Source organism: Parasteatoda tepidariorum, chromosome 2 (genome assembly GCF_982258835.1).
Source record: "Parasteatoda tepidariorum strain Cologne lab strain chromosome 2, Ptep-v5.0, whole genome shotgun sequence".
NCBI lineage: Eukaryota > Metazoa > Arthropoda > Arachnida > Araneae > Theridiidae > Parasteatoda > Parasteatoda tepidariorum.
In genome coordinates this window covers 60,843,049-60,859,573 of record NC_141756.1, presented here as the reverse complement: position 1 = coordinate 60,859,573, position 16,525 = coordinate 60,843,049, and the positions used below count along the sequence as shown (strand labels likewise).

The window sequence follows — 16,525 nt, the reverse complement described above, 5'->3', positions numbered from 1 at the left end:
ATTGTTCTAAAGAGACGTACGTTTAAATTTCTTATTGGTTTAGCAAAAGCCATTGATATAATTTTAACTTCAGAAAATTATGTTCTTTTCACATAGTTTAAAGATAGCATCAGTGATGTTTACTAGATTTGTGTAGTTGAATTAAATTTGAATTTTTTTTTAAATTCTTTAACATTAAATTATTTTTTTCGTCATGTCAGGTTATGCAATTTATTGCTTTATTGCTGATATGGAGCAACCTGAACGGTGAGCGAAGCCTAATGAATTCACCCTGAAGTTAAGTTCAGCATCAAACTCAATAGAAATGATTGTGTACTCTTGAAAAAGTGATTTAAACAAGTCTAATCAATTTAAATAAAAAAAAGGTTTTTAAGAAATTATTTTATTATTTAGTTTCCTAATATTTACACCGTTTAAAATTTTTTTTAAAGAAAGATTCTTTTTAAATTTTTTTTTTGAGAAAGAAAATTTGGATGTTTTTTTTAAATTGTTAGCGCCAATAGTCTAGGGCAGGGGTGGCGAACCTTTATACACCAACGTGCCATTTTCTCTAAAAAATTGCTTAATGAGGTCATAGACGTGCCGTCAAATAATTTTAACTTCGTGAGTATTGGGAAAATAATAATACTAAATACTATCAACTCAAAACTCTTTATTTACATCGAAAAAAAAACATTTTGCAATGTCTCAGTTATACAAGTAATTCAACTTAAAGTAACATCAGTGTGACTTCCGTTGTTGCAGATTAGATGACCAATAACTTATATTAGGTTGTAAGATGTTAGTTTAAGCAGGACTGTTGATTTTTTTTGCTAGTTATTTATTGTTAGCTTGTTTTTTACTGTTAATACTTGTTTCTTAGTATTAATTTTTGATTTTTTTCATTAATAATTGTTTATTATTTTGTTTGTTTTTTGTGAATTTTAATTTAATTGTTACATATGCTTCATAGCGTAATAGCATTTGTGTAATAACAATTCATAGTGTAACAACAATTGTGATCGGTGGAGTGCCCAAAATATTGTGTCGCGTGCCATAAATGGCACGCGTGCCATTGGTTCGCCATCCCTGGTCTAGGGTGTGTAAACGAACGTTTGGAAGAGTGATAATGCTAAAATCCAGGGTAAGTACCTGAGAAAATTCTTTTATTCTGGGAAATTTTGTCCATCATAAGTGGGTCAATCGCAACACCAAAATGATACTGAATGCAGTTGATCATTATTTTGATGTGATGAAGTACTAAAAACCTGTTTTTCCTCGTATAATAGAGTCAAACCACCGGAAAACGCAACAAATATTAATAAGTAAACAAAAATAAATAAGAATCATATTAGGTTATTCAATTGTTTTGGTATATGTCTTTCAGTTTTAGACATATTGCTCAACACTTTATTGTTGCAATTTTGTTTAATACTAAATTATTGATTATTTTCTCTTTCCACGCAGTACGAAGAGCAGATATTCAGCTAATAGATAATAAAATGTAACTGTTTTTTTTAAATAGTAATTTCAATGACAAATTAACAAAGAAAGAATGTCTTATGATAAATAAATAGCGTATTTAATTTTTCATAAGATAAATTTTATCACATTTTGAAAAACTGTTATGTAATTTCGATGAGATAACAAGAACAAGCGATAAGTTAAGTAAAAAAAAATAAAAGTTTAATCGGAAATACAGCAATAAAAACAAAATAACGATTTTTTTTCAGTGACCTTTAACGAAAAGAATCCCGGATTAGAGTTTCCGTCAAAGGGTTACAGGGGTTCCGTGTGTTAGGATATTTTTTTAACAAGTTATGGTTTTTGAAATCTGTAATTAAATTTGAAATGGAATCAATAACTCATTATTAATTTAATATTTCCGTTATATTTCAAAAATTATTTAATTAAAATGCTTGTAACCAAAAAAAAAGCTGCAAATTACTTTTTTCCAATAACAATATATGTATGATGAAAATGATTTGCTTTTATAAAAAAATTGCATTAGTTTTTCGCAACGAATAAAAATAATCAAATTCAACTAAATATGCTTGAATAATCATTCTCAGCATTTATTTTCTTCTCTTTTTTTCAGTTTTATTTCATCAGAATGGTTAGAACAATAGTTTAGCTTAGTCGTTTTCAGTTTATGCATGTACTAAATTCCAATCAAGACTAGATGCTACTCTAGACATGTGAATTCAAATGAATTCAACAATGACAAATGAATTCAACCTGATATAAAACCCACCATTAATACTAACCTTACTGAATCGAAATGATGAATGATTTCATTCTCTATTAATTCACTATATATTGACGAAATAATAAATAAAATTTAGATCATTACATATTTTTAAAATAATTATTTCTCCTTCGTTAATCTGTGCAAAATCGCGAATATTCAGTAGTCTCGGGTTTTTACCCAAATAAGGTCGATCATTTAGTGTTCCACAGCCGAAAAAAATTAAGAGCCGCTGATATAAAGTAATTTGCCTACAGAAGGCGAAGAAATATACTCGACAAAATATATTTTATGAAACTTTGGAAAAATCAATTATGAATAAGAACTTTAAAGGAGTGGAAAGATTTTTTAGTCACATTTCAAAAATAAATAAATAAATAAATCGAAGAGAGCGTCGTAATTATAATAAACTTCTATTACTACCGAAAAATCTCTCCACGCCTTTCAAAAGAGACGCATTCTGCATTTTATCATTATTTTAGGTGTGATAAAAGTAGAATATTGTCTCCTTTATTCGAAAAAAGTAGTTTAGAATTTTTTTATTTTATTTCTAAAATTTGATACTGATTGGGGTTTTATAACTTTAACCGAGTATTGAATTCAAATTGGGCGGAAATCTAAAACCAAATAAAATTTCCCGTAAAGAAATAAAGAAATTTAAAATAAATACCTATTTTGAATACTAACGAAACTTACACTTCCTGAATCAGTATCGTAAAATCTTAGAACAAGTTGAATGATGGTGCTTTTTCCACATCCACTTGATCCAACTAAAGCAACAGTCTCTCCCGGCGCAACATCCAGTGACATATTTTTTAATACCTAAAAAAATTAAATACAATTTTGAGTAAAAAGAACTTTATGCGCACTTTTAAGAAATTTTGGATAAATTTTTTTCATAATTAACATACTGCCACATCTTTTCTAGCTGGATAACTAAAGTTCACATCCCTAAGAGCTATGACACCTCTCAAAGCTCTTGGTCTTAATCCTGCCTCAGAGCTGCTATCAATAACTGGTTTCTGAAAAACAATTTTTTAATATTTTATTGAAAAAGATAAATGTAACTAGAACTATACATATACTTTTATGTAATTGTAGAAAAAAATGTGCTAAATAGCGTAGTTAATTTATCGCATTTTAATGAAAGTATTTTTTTCCAATGCCCACCAGGGGAATGACCTATGTCATAATGGCATCTGAAGAGTAGATTTGGTGTCCACTTTTCCAGGGACACCATATTAGGTGGGCCGATGTTTATCCCGCAGTAATGACGAATAGTATAGAGAATGAAAGAACATCCATGTCTTGTCCGGGATTCAAGCCCAGAACCTTTCTGATGCAAGGCCAGTCGGCATTTTAACGAAAGCTACCAATTAGTTATTAGATTTTAGTCAAGTTGAGTTATAATTTTTATAAACAAGTTTTCAAAAGTTGATTGCTGTCGACAACTGACTATCATGAAATGTTATCATATGTAATGCATGAACTGCAATATGAAAGGAGTTTCTAAAAGAGATATAGACATATGCAAAAATGACTAAAATTCACAAAATTCCAGCAATTCTGTACAAAATATTCAAGATTTTAAATAGTATTCCATGTAAAAAAAATTCTTGTATCTGAACACAAAAAAAGGTGACAACCACTTAACACTAAAATGGTGTTCCATTTAGATCTCAACTAACTACATAAAGAACCAAGAACAGTTCCCGGTGTAATGAAACACGTAGAGAATTCTTTTACACTATTTGGTGTAAATTAGCCATCACCCTGGTTATTATTCAATAACACTAAATTTTATAATTATAGTAAGATAAGATACACATAAGGGTCGGTAAAATTATTTTTGCGATACAATATGAAGCAAGACTCATTATTTTCGGATACATATATACAATATTTCTTGCAGTAAAATTTGTTCATAAACATACTCGCAGTACTGAGGGAATCTTAATATAAATTCGAACACAGTTTAAGGAAACCGAAACAGAAAAAAGAAATTAAATATTATAAAATTATGTAGTACAATTGGAAGATTTTTATGTACATCTTTTTATGATAATGCAATTAATACGACTAAAAACATACATAAAACAGTTTTCTTACATGTTTCTATGAAATGCCCAGCATCGACTAGACAAAATCAAAGTTTCAACTTGTATCAAAACGATTGAAATACGAAGAAAAAGTATTTGCTTTTGGTTTAATCTTTCCTATCTGTGCGTTTAGATTGAACTACACCTTTTAAGTGTGAAGGGACGTTTGATTCACTATTAACTTAAAATAACACTCAATTTTTAGAGTTTTTCATCACCTTATTCCGATAAGTTTTACTCCTAAGTTTCATACTGTACTTTTTACGCTTTGGTGTTGGACAAAAACATCATTATCTGTAGATGAATAATGCTCTTGATTGTGAAATGATACAGAAACAGACTTGTAAAGTCAATAGTTTGAGTTCAGTTTACATGAATAATACATACCCTTTCAATAATGTGAAATATTTTAGCTGCAGCACCTTTCGCTAGAGCAAACGCTTCAAAATATGGAGATGTTTGTCCAAGAAACATTGACGCAAACATAACATTGAAAAATACCTATTACAAAAATAAACTTTTGTAATTATACTATTTCTAAAAAAAATCAATAAGTAAATGAAAAATAAATTATTTATTCATGATTTTTGTATAATTTTGAATAAATGAAAATTAAAGTTACTCAACAATAATTAAAACTCCACCATCATATTCGGGGTTTTGTTTACCATAATCTTCAGTAATAAGCTTAACACCATACCAAAAAGCAAGAGCATATCCTGCATATATGGAAAGCGAAGTTACGCTTGCTCCCATAGCAGTCCACAGTCCCCTTTTGATACCTTTTTGCATAGCAGGAAGTAAGCGGTTTTCATACCTGGGAAAAGTATAGGAAATAATATGTTAGTTATTAAGTTATAATAATTAAATTATATATGAACAAAATTAGATTAAATATTTAATTACAAATTGTATTATTTAAATCTGGTAGTTATAGTTTGAATTAGAATAAATTTGGAAGAAAAATTTCTACACAAATTTCCTGGCTACTTTTGGTGCATAACACCGCTTTTAAGCATAGCCAATAGTATAATTTGAATATAAATTATAAATACTTTTTTAATTTTTATAAACTATTTAAATTTTGATTTTCATAAATAATATTTTTACCTCATAAATTATAAATATTTTAAACATGGAAATAAAAAGATAATAAAATCAAAAAATATATGCTTTTTAAATTTTTCAAACTTTTTTTTAAATTTTTTTATTTAATTTTCATATTTAAATAGTATTTGTGAAGAATACTAATGGGTACATCAAACGAGGGAAAATAAGAGCAACCTTAAACGGAATCTACTCTATATCCGCAACTCTAAAGGCAATTCCTTCAAAAATTGCTCGAAAGTCAAAAATTGCTCGAAAGTCAAAAATTGCTCATGTGAAATATTAGCAATTTTTCTCTTCGTTCACACTTGAACCAATCAGATCGTTTGCTTTTTATGACGTTTCAATTTTATGTGATGACGTCCACAAACGTAAATAAAATGGCGGTGACGTTGATGAAGAGGATGATCGGATGAAATTTTTATAGATGAAACGGAACAGTATTTTAGTTTAATAACAACATTTCCTTTTAAATTAAAGCAATAAAAATACTTTCACACGAGGAGAGGACCATCTCAATGCATTTGATAACAGGAGCTTGCACATTATTTCAGCAGCGGTGAGTTCAGTAAACTATTCAAATATAAATTTTCTTTAATATATTTATTTGTTTTAAACTAATAAAATAAAAACTTATTATAATTTGATAGAAATAATTTTTAGAATACTTGGAATACTAATAGAATAACTTAGATAGAAATTATTTCTATTTTTATTCATGTAAATATTTATTATACTAGCGAAAACCTTCATTTTGAAATATCCGACAAGCAACTAGCCAAACTTTGTTGCATTATTATAACATAAAATATAATAATGATTGTATTTCTTTATTTTTAAATTTTAATTTTTATTTCTGTTGATTGTAAAAGCATGAGATCGATTATTTGAAAAACTTATACTTTAATTATTGTTATTATTTGTGAAATAATTATTTTATTCTTCCCTAAGAATTCTTTTAATTTTTGAAAAGCTTATTTTAAAGTAAGTTAGAAGTCATGTGTGGTAAATACTTATCGTGTCTCTTGCAAAGTTACCCCATTTTTCAGTAATTTTTGAAAAGTAATTTTTGAAAGTAAGTAATATTATATATATGAAGTAATTTTTCAAAATACAAATTCCCAATCCCATTGTCTGTTTCTACATTCATCCCCTCTTTTTTTGGTGTACGATGATTTGTGTAACATTTTGTTTATTATTATTCAAAGTTAGCTATTGATACTTTACTTTTTATTTATACTTTACAGTTATCTGTTGATACTTTTCTTTTCTACAATGGTAGTAAGCATGTGAGTTTGCCTTACTAATTTTTCAATTTACTTACATTTTTAATAGACTTCGTTCATAAATACAATAAATTTTTAAAAATTTTTTTAAATTTTTTCAGCTTAAGCATAAAAAGTTGAAATTTATTTTATTTTCTAACCTTCGTTGAACAGAAGACACAATTTTTTAGTTTACGACCGCTGATGTTTAACTCCGTAGCCTTGTAGTTTTGAACCAAATCCAAAAGACAAGGGAACTCCTGGATGAAGTATTGGGAGAAATTTGCCTTCATGGAGAACTTTTTGAGGGAACTAACCCGCATTTGCTCTACATGAAGAAGAAGACGAAGAGAACCTCCCATGGTAAGAGGGCAAGGGGACTCTAACCCATGATCCGTCTACCACTGAGGATGTTGCGCGTCAGAACTGTGATCGGTGCGAGCTGGAGGCAAAATTCGTATCGAACAGTTCAATTGAGTTTCATTGATCAATTGAGTTTCAAACCCGATTCACCTCATTAGAAGGCGAACTCTCTATCCCTTGAAACATCGCTGCTCAAGAAGTTGAATTTGAAATTTTCATACCTTTGAATTTCTTTGATCTCTCCTCCAAATGCAGAAACTGTTCGAATAGATGATAATACTTCTTCAGCTACAGAAGCTGCTGCACCATAGGCCTGACTTTCTTCTCTAGAAACGTTTGCCTGTATCTAAAAATAGTAATATATTTACTATAAGACATTATTTCATTTCCTACTTATAATTAATATTGCACTCTCATACAATAGCTTAAATAAAACGTTAATTCATTTTAGGCTTTAATCAAGGTCTTTTTCGGTGCCTTCTCTACTTTATACAGTTTTTAAAATAAAATTTGTTCTTCCTCGTTAATTTGATGTCAAATATTTTGAAGGACACTTTTTCAAACTTTTGTAAGAATAATGTAGAAAAAGGTTGTTGAGCTAATGCACTGCAAAAAATTTCGGATAGAATTACGATAGAAAATACTGGCACTCAGGGTGCCAATACTTTTTACCGTAACTTCATCCGGAATTTTTACAGCCTACAGAACAATGTTAGAAACAGATTTCATTCAATAACAATTACATAAAGAGATAGTCCCGCAGTGGACTGATCGCTAAGACACGGTTCCCAGCAGATCACCGAAGTCAAGCATCACTGGCTGCGGTTAGTGTGCGGGTGGGTGACCACTTGGATAAGTCTGCGTACGGACCGAGAGTGTGCGGTATTGGTCCTCATTAACTGTTCTACCGTAAAGTGCTCGACTTCACTTGCAGGTCGTTGGGCTACAGAAGCGGGGGTGCCATCCCCTCTACAGAGGATCAAAATTGTGATGGCATGTCTTCGGATCATCCTCATGGGTGTTTCCCAGACCGTCACAAATAGCCTATTGTGCACCTCTAGTGCGACGTAAATGAACAACAACAAAAGGAGATATTAATTAAAATAGAAAGCGGTTCTCACTTACCTTAGCCACTACAGCCGTAGCGATTGCTGGTATTGGTGATATGGCAAGAATTACCAATCCAAGTTTCCATCCGTAATATAGACCTACGCCAAGACATAAAAAGGAAGAAGATAAAAAGCTGAGGCATATGCCGACTTTCTCTCCCATGCCATCTTGTATTCTTGTTAAATCCCTGAAAATAAATTCAAAAACATTATTTCTGTTCAATTAATTTAATACAGTAAAATTTTGATCTAATAAAAGGAAAGCAGATTAGGTGAAGGGAAATTATGGGTTCAATTTCTTAAACTAACCATATGAAGTGAGGTATATAAATTTAAGATATTTAAATATAATTTTATTGCATTGAAATTTTTAATTACGTATCCAATGGGCATTTTTGTTCAGTGCATAACTGCTTAATTTTAAAATTCTGCTTAGTTTTATAGTACACTGAGAAAAAAAGTTTGGCCAAAACTACCAAAATTTACAATTTATCGTTTCTCTGGCTCTATAAAAGCACCAAAAAGCACGGTCATTTTTACCGAAGCGCTTTGGTTATAATTTTGGTAAAATTAGCAATAAAATATAGTTTTATAATTTAAGAGAAAATTTGGAAATTTTCGCAATTTTATCATATCTTCATGGTAAAAAAAAATATTTATTTGGTTAAATTTACTTTTTAGTTTAGTGCTTGTTACTAAATATGCGATAATAAGAACTACAATTTTGAAAACCAGAATTTTCGGTAAACCGTTATCATATCATGAAAAATTATCAAACGTATGGTTTAAATACCATATATTTAGGTTTTAATAACAAGAATCATGGTTTCTTTAAAAGAAATGCCTTTACCATACAGTACGATAACTTTACCAAAATTTTTTCTCCACTTAGGTTTAACATTGCACCTAAATTTTGAAATCTAGTTTTGAGGCAAAATTAAAATACCGGAAATATAGAAATTACTGTCCTTTGAAAAATTTGTACATTTAGAAAGTAAGATATGATGATAGCAGAATAATATTTAAAATTTAGTACCTACAATAATTTTAAGACTAATCTTTTTAACCAAAAAATACCGCATCATTTATAATGATGTAATAAAATTCTTTGCTAACTTTAATTACGAGACAAGTTAAAACAATTATTCTTTATTCCCAAAGGTATAAGAAAATAAAAATTAATACTCATTGGGTATGTATAGTATGTAGATTTTGGAGGTTGGATGAAATTAATAATTCCATCTGCTTTGCGATTTAAGATTTAACATAAGATTAAACATCATTAAGTAACAAAATTCATCATTTAGTATAGTTTTATATATCTTACCCAGTTATACGGCTAGCGAAATCTCCAGTTTCATGCGTATCATACCATCCGATGTCCTGTTTCAACACTGAAGACATAAATAAACAACGGATTCTAAATGCTTGATTAGCTGCTGCTGTATTAAAAAAGCTTACAAATATGTAATTGCAAATCAACATTACTCCCCCAAAAGCTGCATTATAAATACACAGCATTGTTGCACTTTCTAGAAAATCTTCTTTAGTCCTGAAAAATTAAAATTTATTTAATTAGGAACATTAAAGAAAGTAAAATGATATACTAAACTTATGTCAATAATATATTAAATTTTTCAATAGCTCCCTAAATATTAACAGTAGTCTATTTGGCTTTACTAAAGCTTAGAGAAAGATTCAATTTTTTCATAGGCAATGTGTTACTTACACAGTAATTATCTAGAGTACGCATCATCCAATAATATTGTATGCGTACTATATTAATTTTGTATGGAAAGAATAACTATGGGATATTTAAATGCGTATATTTTTACAGAACTTTTAATAAAATTCTTTTACTATCAGCGTTGTAAAAATAAGTAATAAAAGTAACTCATGCATTAGATTTAAGTAGAATGAAAACATTGATACAAAGAATAGTAAATTTTTATTTAAAATAATGTTAGCATATTTTTATTCAAGAGGCATACTATATCTCTTAAGGTATAGTGATATCTAAAATTGATTAACGATTCAAAACAAATGATTTTCATTGGGATTAATAGCATCTTTGGATTAAGTGTTGCTAGACTGGCAACACTTTAAGTAGGCAAAATTTAGCGGCATCCGAATGTCCTGTTCGATTTGGTTCCCTAAAGTTTTGATCAGTGCCCCTTTCTTGTTTTAACTTGCTTGTAATTTTGTATGCATCGCTTTGTTTTCTTTTTTCCTTCTTCGTTTCGGTAGTGTAGATGTAGAACGTCCGTGATTATACCACTGAAACGAACCTATGTCTCTCTAGATAAAAGTATCTGCACTTTATTTTCACTCAGATTTAATATTTGCTTAGCAATTGTAACTTTCAGATTTATTTTGATGATTTCGATTAATCAAAAGGAAAACAATCCCAAAATTCGAATTGGAAAATGCATGAAAAATTGTGGCATGATTGCAATCCTTAAGTACCGTGGTAATTCCTTTTTTAAAAAAAACTAACAATTTTAAACTAGCAATTTTATAAAAAAAAGATAATTGCTTTAGAGAAATATGCATAATAAAATTACAAGAAATTAAGCATTTAGAAAAAAATTGGGGTTTACAGCAATTTTTTTTTACTTTTTCAATTTCATAATTTATTTATTTAATTATTTTTTGTTTTCTTATTTACTGAAAACGCTGCAGTTCCATAAACAAGTTCTATGGGCATTAGGATCAATTTGTTACTTTATTGTAAAAACATTTTGCTTAAAAAGCAGGCACATTTTTTGAAATATACTCTGCCAACAATTATTTCTAACAATTAAAATTTTATCAAATTTAGATACATTTTTGCACGATAACCACAGTTCTGTACTTATTCACCTACCACACCAAACATTTTTACAGTGTATGAAACAGTTATCAATAGATTTTTGTCGCATAGATTTCTTTTTTAAGTGTCAGTATTATTTTGTCCTTACGTTAGAGAGAAACAAACAAAATCCAACATAAATTAATCATTTCATGTAAAAAGAAATTGCATTTCGCTTCATGTTCCTACTCAAAATTCACATTCTCTAGAATTTTTATAAATCTGGGGTAATGTTGTTTAATTATATCGATAAATTTATATATTCTCATAAACAGTTTCAAATACAATTTTTGATTTAAACTATAAAATAAATAGTTTTACTTTAAACATACATATTGGAAGTTGAAATATTGTTAACAGTCATGTCGTAGGTGATCATTTTCTGGATGACTTTTCCAAATATAGTCATAATTCCTGGCGTTGCGCAACCAGACGCTATGGCTATGATACAGGCAATGATCATCAGCAATTTATCACAGGCAGAAGAATACTTAAACTGCAATTAAAAAATGTTATGTTGTTTAAAAATAAATGAAATCAAAATAAAATAACAAATAAGTAAATAAAAAAGGGAATTTTAAGTTACACCGTGAAACAATTTTTTCTCTGTTGCATGAAATTTTTTTACAGATCTTAGATACTTTCGCATCCCTGATTTCAAATATGCAATCAGTTTTTTACTACAAGTTTTTAGAAGCTGCAGACTTTTTAAAATTACATTTTAAGTTTATTTTTCGTCAAAATATACAAGTTTAAAAACCTTATATGAAACAGGGGCCACATAATTGGTGCGAAAAACTTCTAGGGGAGTTAGGAGTCATCATCAGGATTGAAACTATATTCCCGGAAATGTCGTCATACGCCACTCGCTTCCATATTTTGAACTGTTTCTTCGTATACTTCTGAACAGGCCATAATAGGGAAGCGCCTCTGGTCAAATACGACGACATTTCCAAACATCCTCTGCAGTTTTAACCCTGATGAAGTATTCTAGCACCCCACGACGTTTGCCGCAATTTGTACGTGACCCCCTCTTATATATAATGCCTTTTGATTTGCGCAATTTGATTTAAAAATAAACTAAAAATGTCATTAAATAAAGTTCATTAAAACAAAAAATTTGTTCCCCTGTGTTATCGTTTAATGAGCTGTGGAAATTTCTCAGAAAAAAATGTTCCAGAAGAATCTTCAAGTTATTTTGTAAATAAATAAAATTTCAATTAAAAAATTAAGTTTGAATGATATTTTATTGCTTAATAACAGTTTCACCGACCGTACTCAAACTCTAGATTTAGTTTATTAAAATTACCTACTTTAAAAGACATTAAAAAAAATTCATAGAAAGTGCCGAGATAAAAATGAAAAAAAAAGAACATTAAAGACTCCAAATTGTCAATTGCATTCTTGAAAAAATCTGATTAGACTATTATCAAATTGCATAATTCAGAAAAAGTATGTTTCTTTTTCTGATTCCTTAACTTAAAACATAGCCATTAAAAAGATAGTTAGCATATATAAAAATATTTCTTCCAACCAATGAAATTGTATGTCAATATATGATAATCTGATCATCAAATCATCACAGGAGGCTACAAAAAAATTCGGGTAATTTTACTGTATCATAGAATAGAACAAATTTATTTATTGCGTTTGCTTACTTCTTACTGTCTGTTACTTTAATTATAAAATATTTTTTAATGTATCTCTTAATTTATTGTTTTTTTTTAACATTTTTACAATGACAAACGAGAGATCTGATAGTTTAGAATTTTTTAAAACAAGAAAACGACACTGTAAAATCGTACGCTTGTTCTGTATAGAATCAATAAAACAAAGATTCCCTCTTGTATTAGAACGTATATTCCCTATTGTATATCTAAGATTGTAAAGCAAAGGATTCGGCGGAATTGGATTGATTGAAGGTACATTAGATTAAAGGATTAGATAAAAGCGTTTAGATTAAAGGTACACTGTTCAAAATTCCAGTGAAAAACACTGTCACTCTGCAGCCTCCTTAAAATCCACTTTACTGTAAAATTTTAACCAGATATTTTTCAAGTAGTATATATATAATTGTGATTCAGGGAATTCACCTTAAATATTTCAGTTAAAAATTGAAATACATCAGAATTTCTTCTTTGAAAAATTTCGAGGCATAAATGTATCTTACTGTAAAAAGTACTGACCAGAGTGCCGTTTCTTACCAGCAATTTATTCTGTAATGTACAGTGAAGAAGACTTGCGCCTCATTGCTTAAAATTTCGATAAGCGTTTGAGGCCTCTGCATCGACGCAAAAGGTATCCACTTTGAAAGCAATTAGATTTATTTCTAATTAAAAGTCTACTCTTATTCTTGTTTGTAATATTTTATTACTTATATAACGTTACTTATATAACGTTACATTTAAAAAAAAATTCGTTGCTTTCTGCCACTCATCACAGTAATTAAAGTGTTTCGTTCTTTTTTTTCTATGCTTACCGTACTTTAAACTCCTAAAAAGTATTTTTATTCATATTGTTCTAATCTTGCATTTTTCAAGGATAAAACTGATAGACAGTTTCATTTTCTGTTTCATTTTTGGAAAACCAACCTCCAGTTACAACAAAAATAGACAGTAAAATGCCTGTCAGCAATTCACCAGAAGGTAAGTTTATCTGCATTATGCAAATAAATTTAAATAACTTATCTTTAATTTATCTCAAGAGACGTGAATGCTTATCAATGAAAACTTTACTCACTCAGAAAATTTTCATTTCTTCAATCAGGTGCAATTTTAAATCAAAGGAGAATTTTAAATTTATTTTTAATGAAAGAAGCTGGGTTTATTTTTTTAAACAACATTAAGATGTTTGCTGTCAATTGGTTCATATAAATCGGTAAATGGATGTGATGTATAAAACTAATTTCTTTAGTTGCTAGAAAACTCCGACTTCTGCTCTCTAACACTGAAAATTCGAAATCAAATTACGATAAAAGGAATTGGCACCCTGAATGCAGCATAGGTAAAATCCATTTTATAATGAAATTGATTTTTTAACTTAATTTTATATTATAAATTCGCATTGATATTCATTTTATTACAGTGATTCAGTGATTTTATAATAAATATTATTATTGCTAAAAATTACGGGATATCAGATTTTTTAATGCCTAAAATTATTAATTAAAAAGTACTGACATTCTAAATGCCGGTACTTTTTACCAAAATTGGTTCTGGAATTTTTTACAGTGCAGCTCATCAGCTTCTGTTATTGCCTCGTATTTATTTTTGTTTTTTATTAATAAAATAACATTATTTAATTTATATAATTTATAAAATATATAATTACTTTAATTTTACGTAAAAACATTTTTTAGTATGCAAATCATAACAAAATGAACGACAAGGATTGGAAAAATAATCAACTACACGAGAAAGAAATGTTTAAACTTAGGAATAAAAAATGCGTTATACATTAAGAAATAATGAATGAAAAGTAATTTAAATTGTTAATAATATATAACGCTGACATAATATAATTCAATTAGAAACAATTTTTATATATATGGAGTCTTTAACATTTTCACTATATCATACTGTATTATTAATTTACGAAATCTTAAGATCCATCACCACAGCGGTTATAAGTGTTCATAAGGGGGATTTTTTATTTTTGAACTAATTATTATTTATTATTCATTATAACAAATAATAAGTTCAATTTTATGAACTTTATTATTTTATTATTATTTAATTTGATTATAATTATTTATAATCAAATTAAATTATAATAAAATATGAATTTTACTATTATTTATTTTTGAACTTTACTTCGAAAAGAAATGTAATGCTAAGCAAAAATAGTAAATCTATTTATACCAATATTTTGCTCCATTTCACCTTTCAGGACAGAAATCTCTGTCCATTTAAAAGTATTTTACTTGTATTTTGAGGATTTTCTCTAAATATTTAAAACAAATTAAGTCATGCCACAAATAATAAAAATGTCATAATTATGAATTCATATGAGTGATAACATATATTAATCAAACTTTGCTCCCCGATTCGGAAATCTGTTGGTAAAATTAAGCACAAATATTTTCAATTTTAAAATATTTCTCATTTAACACGTTCACGCCGGGATGACCCACCGGTGGGTCACGCTAGATTGTCTCATCTTGGCAGCGCACCGGAGTAAAAACTGGTAACAATAAATTTCATTTTTTAGTTTTTTTCCGGGAATAATAAAAATCCATAACTGCCAATTGTCTTTAACTGATGCAATTTTTATAATGAATTGCTTCTTCGCCGTGATAAATTCTCTGACAGTGAATTGTAATTGTTGAGAATAGATTAACTCCTCCCGAATATTATCTAATATTGAAATAGTTCTACCAGTATTTTCTCTTTTCCCGTACCAGTATTTTCACTTTTCCCGGCGTGAACGTTTTAAAATATTTTTTGTTGTTCTTTTTAAATAGTTTTTAAATTTGTAAGACACTTACTAATGAAAAAAATGCCACAGGTGGAATTTCATCTTCAGGGTTTTCTTCTTTCTCCTCTTTCTCACTGAAAATAGAGTTAAAATAAATTCCATTATGTAGAAAATGCTATGTCTCAAATTTAAATGATAACATTTAATATTACTTCAAAAACGGTAGTAAACGAAGTAATTGTGATTCTCAAAAATGGTGGGAATATAAATTCATCAAAAACGCTACATGCGTGTTTTTTTACCAGGAGGTTTTTTTTAGTTGCCGACCATTACAGTCGTCTTAAGAAAGGTGATTTTACTTTGCATGAAAATATAAATTGCTATCATGCTAATATGTTAAGATAAGCAGACTTAACTTGTTTTCACCAAATAAATCCCACTAAAACATTTAGGAAACCATTTTTTCGTTTTCGAAAAAGTAAACAGTCCTTTTAAAAAGAAAAATAATAGAACAGAAAATTGATTCGGTTAGGTACGTTTTTAGGACAGCATAAATAATAAATTGAAATACATTTTTTACATATCTTAAAATAAATATGGAACAGTTTTTTAAACTTTATATTTTAAAATGAATAAAGCATAATGATCTGAAATAAAAGTTCAACAAATATAAAGAAGACTTACTTTTCAACAAATAAACTCATAATTTTTCTAAAATTATAATATTAAGTGCATTGGTTAAAAGAGTACGTACTTATTTCATAAAACATTAGGTTTGAAATATTTCAATTCATTACGATTACGTTCTATTTACTTGTCATGAAATAACCTTCAAATTTCATTGCGATTGTTCTATTTACTTGTCATAAAATAACCTTCAAACATAATAAAATTGAAATAATGTTTGGGAAACATCACATTTATTAATGTAGCCAGAAGTTCCGATTTAAATCATAATCAATAATGAATTCCTTAGTCACATTTATTACTTATCAAATATGTAAAACTTTCACTACATCTTAAATAAAGATTAAAAATGATCTCTAATAAAAAAACCAATTCTACTTAATATGTTAGTATTAGACACA

The 16,525-nt window shown here is 28.4% G+C and overlaps 1 protein-coding gene across 2 annotated transcripts in view; it reads right to left on the bottom strand.

The window, feature by feature from the left end:
- The window catches only part of LOC107453349 (ATP-dependent translocase ABCB1), a 50,721-nt gene that overhangs the window by 30,551 nt on the left and 3,645 nt on the right, over positions 1–16,525 (bottom strand). Inside the window, exons 1-10 of one of the 2 annotated variants that reach the window (XM_087157410.1) lie at positions 16,122–16,199; positions 15,508–15,571; positions 11,354–11,517; positions 9,498–9,722; positions 8,187–8,358; positions 7,283–7,407; positions 4,954–5,143; positions 4,714–4,827; positions 3,139–3,249; positions 2,924–3,049 (exon numbers count right to left, since the gene is read on the bottom strand). In XM_087157410.1, the coding sequence (XP_087013536.1) occupies positions 2,924–3,049; positions 3,139–3,249; positions 4,714–4,827; positions 4,954–5,143; positions 7,283–7,407; positions 8,187–8,358; positions 9,498–9,722; positions 11,354–11,517; positions 15,508–15,571; positions 16,122–16,141 (1,311 nt within the window). In that variant the 5' untranslated portion in view covers positions 16,142–16,199. Of the gene's footprint in view, positions 1–2,923; positions 3,050–3,138; positions 3,250–4,713; positions 4,828–4,953; positions 5,144–7,282; positions 7,408–8,186; positions 8,359–9,497; positions 9,723–11,353; positions 11,518–15,507; positions 15,572–16,121; positions 16,200–16,525 lie in introns of those variants that run through there. The other variant, XM_087157409.1, reaches the window with a different exon arrangement.